Here is a 1960-nt window from a genome sequence, read left to right as displayed (position 1 = left end):
TAATCCTAAAATATGTGTATTGGTGATGTTTGCCATTTGGGGGAATTTATGCAAATTATATCATGTTGTACATAATCTTTTATCAGTTTTATTAAGCATAATTTACACACAATAAATAGAACCCATTTAAATATATACTTTGATTTGTTTTGGCAAATATATACACTAGTGTAACTACCTTCAAAATCAAATTACAGTATCTTTTCCAGATTGCCAAGAGTTTATTTGTCTTCCTATATTACAATGGGACTGGTATGAGTACAGAGACTTTTGTCTGTTTTGTACACAGCCCTAGGGCTGGTGCACTAGAAAGGTGTCTGAGTCACAGAAGTAAATCAATAAAATTTATGGAAAGAAATAATGAATGAATGAACTAGGTAGGGCTCTCCTTGTAGGACAAACACATAAACCCAGTCATCTGGCACAGCATGTAGAAAGGTGGTTATGGACCAATTTTTGTGGTCCTTGACCTCATATGACAATTTCTTAGCCAGAAATGTAGGAAAGTAGAGATACTATCACCCCTCATCTTAGTAACCATCGCCCCACAATTACCCGCCTCAGGGCTTGCTGGACATCAGAGTTCCTGAGACTGTAAATGAGTGGGTTCAACATGGGGTTGATAATAGTGTTGAAAACCCCAACCCCTTTATCTTTGTCTGAAGCCTCCTCTGATCCCAGGCGCATATAGTTGAAGATACCTGTTCCATAGAATAGACAAACCACAGTGAGGTGTGAGCCACATGTAGAGAAGGCCTTTTTCCTGCCCTCTACTGAGTGCATTTGTAGAACAGTAGCTACTACATGAATGTAAGAGGTAATGATGAGAACCACAGGGGCACCTGTCATTATGAAACCCACACCAAAGAGCAGAAGCTCATTGAGTTTCGTGCTGGAGCAGGAGAGCTGGAAGAGCTGTGGGAGGTCACAGTAGAAGTGATTGACCTCATTGGGACCACAGAAGTTGAGGGTATTTAGGGCAATAGTGTGTGTCAGTGCATTGGTGAGGGCACAAGCCCAGCACACCACCACTAGTATCCTCTGGACTGCCTGGCTCATGCGGGTGCTGTAGGTGAGGGGCCGGCAGATGGCCAGGAATCGGTCATAGGCCATGGCTGTCAGCAGGAAGCAGTCTGTCCCAGCCAGGAGGTGAAAGAAGAAGAGTTGGGAGATGCAAGCATCATAGGAAATTGCAAGCTTGTGGGACAGGAGCCGACCTAACATTGAAGGAACAGTGACAGTGATACATCCAGCATCCAGCAAGGATAGATTCCCAAGAAAGAAGTACATGGGGGTGTGGAGTTTGGGCTCCAACAAGATGGCTGCCAGGATTCCAAGGTTGCCCCCAATTGTGACCATGTAGGCCAAGAGGAAGAGAATAAAAACCACAGATTGTAACTTTTCTGTTTCTCCTAGTCCCAGAAGAATGAATTCAGAAACAGATGTGCTGTTACTGTCTTTTGGCTCCATGTATCCCTGCAAGAACATGTCCAAAAAAAAGAGGCATCAATCCACTCCATTTATTTAATCAACATATATGTTTACATTTTCTCTGAGCCAAGCCCCATGGCAAACTCCAAGCTGCTCAGGTGAAGACTTTTGCACTTCTCATACCACACCTCTCTCCTGGGCCTCCTCCATCACCTCAATGCCTTTACACTGTTTTCAATAGAGATTCCCAATGCCACCACCACCTTGTTCCTACCAACTTCTGCTAGATGAATGGATCAGAATACTTGGGAACATATGATAAGATAAAAGCAGTGTTCCTCTTTGAATGAAGAAATATTAAGATGGATTTTCTCCTTTATTCTCTAAGGGATCATCCCAAACGAATAAGCAGATTTCATAATAGAATCGATTATATTTCCATAGAACACTAAAGTTTTGAAAACATAACTCAGGTCGAAAGGATTCTGAAGTTAGTGAAGTTCGAGTGAAGGTACGACAAGAATGAGAG

General features: G+C 42.5%; 1 protein-coding gene across 1 annotated transcript; it reads right to left on the bottom strand.

Moving 5' to 3' along the window:
- Positions 1–525: 525 nt before the first annotated feature.
- On the bottom strand, positions 526–1488 carry LOC101420392 (olfactory receptor 3A2-like). The gene has a single exon (XM_004463574.2). The coding sequence runs from the start codon at positions 1486–1488 to the stop codon at positions 526–528; it is 963 nt and encodes a 320-aa protein (XP_004463631.2).
- Between the last annotated feature and the right edge of the window lie 472 nt (positions 1489–1960).

Source organism: Dasypus novemcinctus, chromosome 21 (genome assembly GCF_030445035.2).
Source record: "Dasypus novemcinctus isolate mDasNov1 chromosome 21, mDasNov1.1.hap2, whole genome shotgun sequence".
Taxonomy (NCBI): domain Eukaryota; kingdom Metazoa; phylum Chordata; class Mammalia; order Cingulata; family Dasypodidae; genus Dasypus; species Dasypus novemcinctus.
The sequence above is the reverse complement of the archived record's forward strand: the minus strand, read 5'-3'. Positions and strand labels throughout refer to the sequence as shown.

What these genes read in the sequence shown, in the direction of transcription:
- LOC101420392 (XM_004463574.2), bottom strand. Translation starts at nt 1,488, where the DNA reads ATGTTCTTGCAGGGATACATGGAGCCAAAAGACAGTAACAGCACATCT.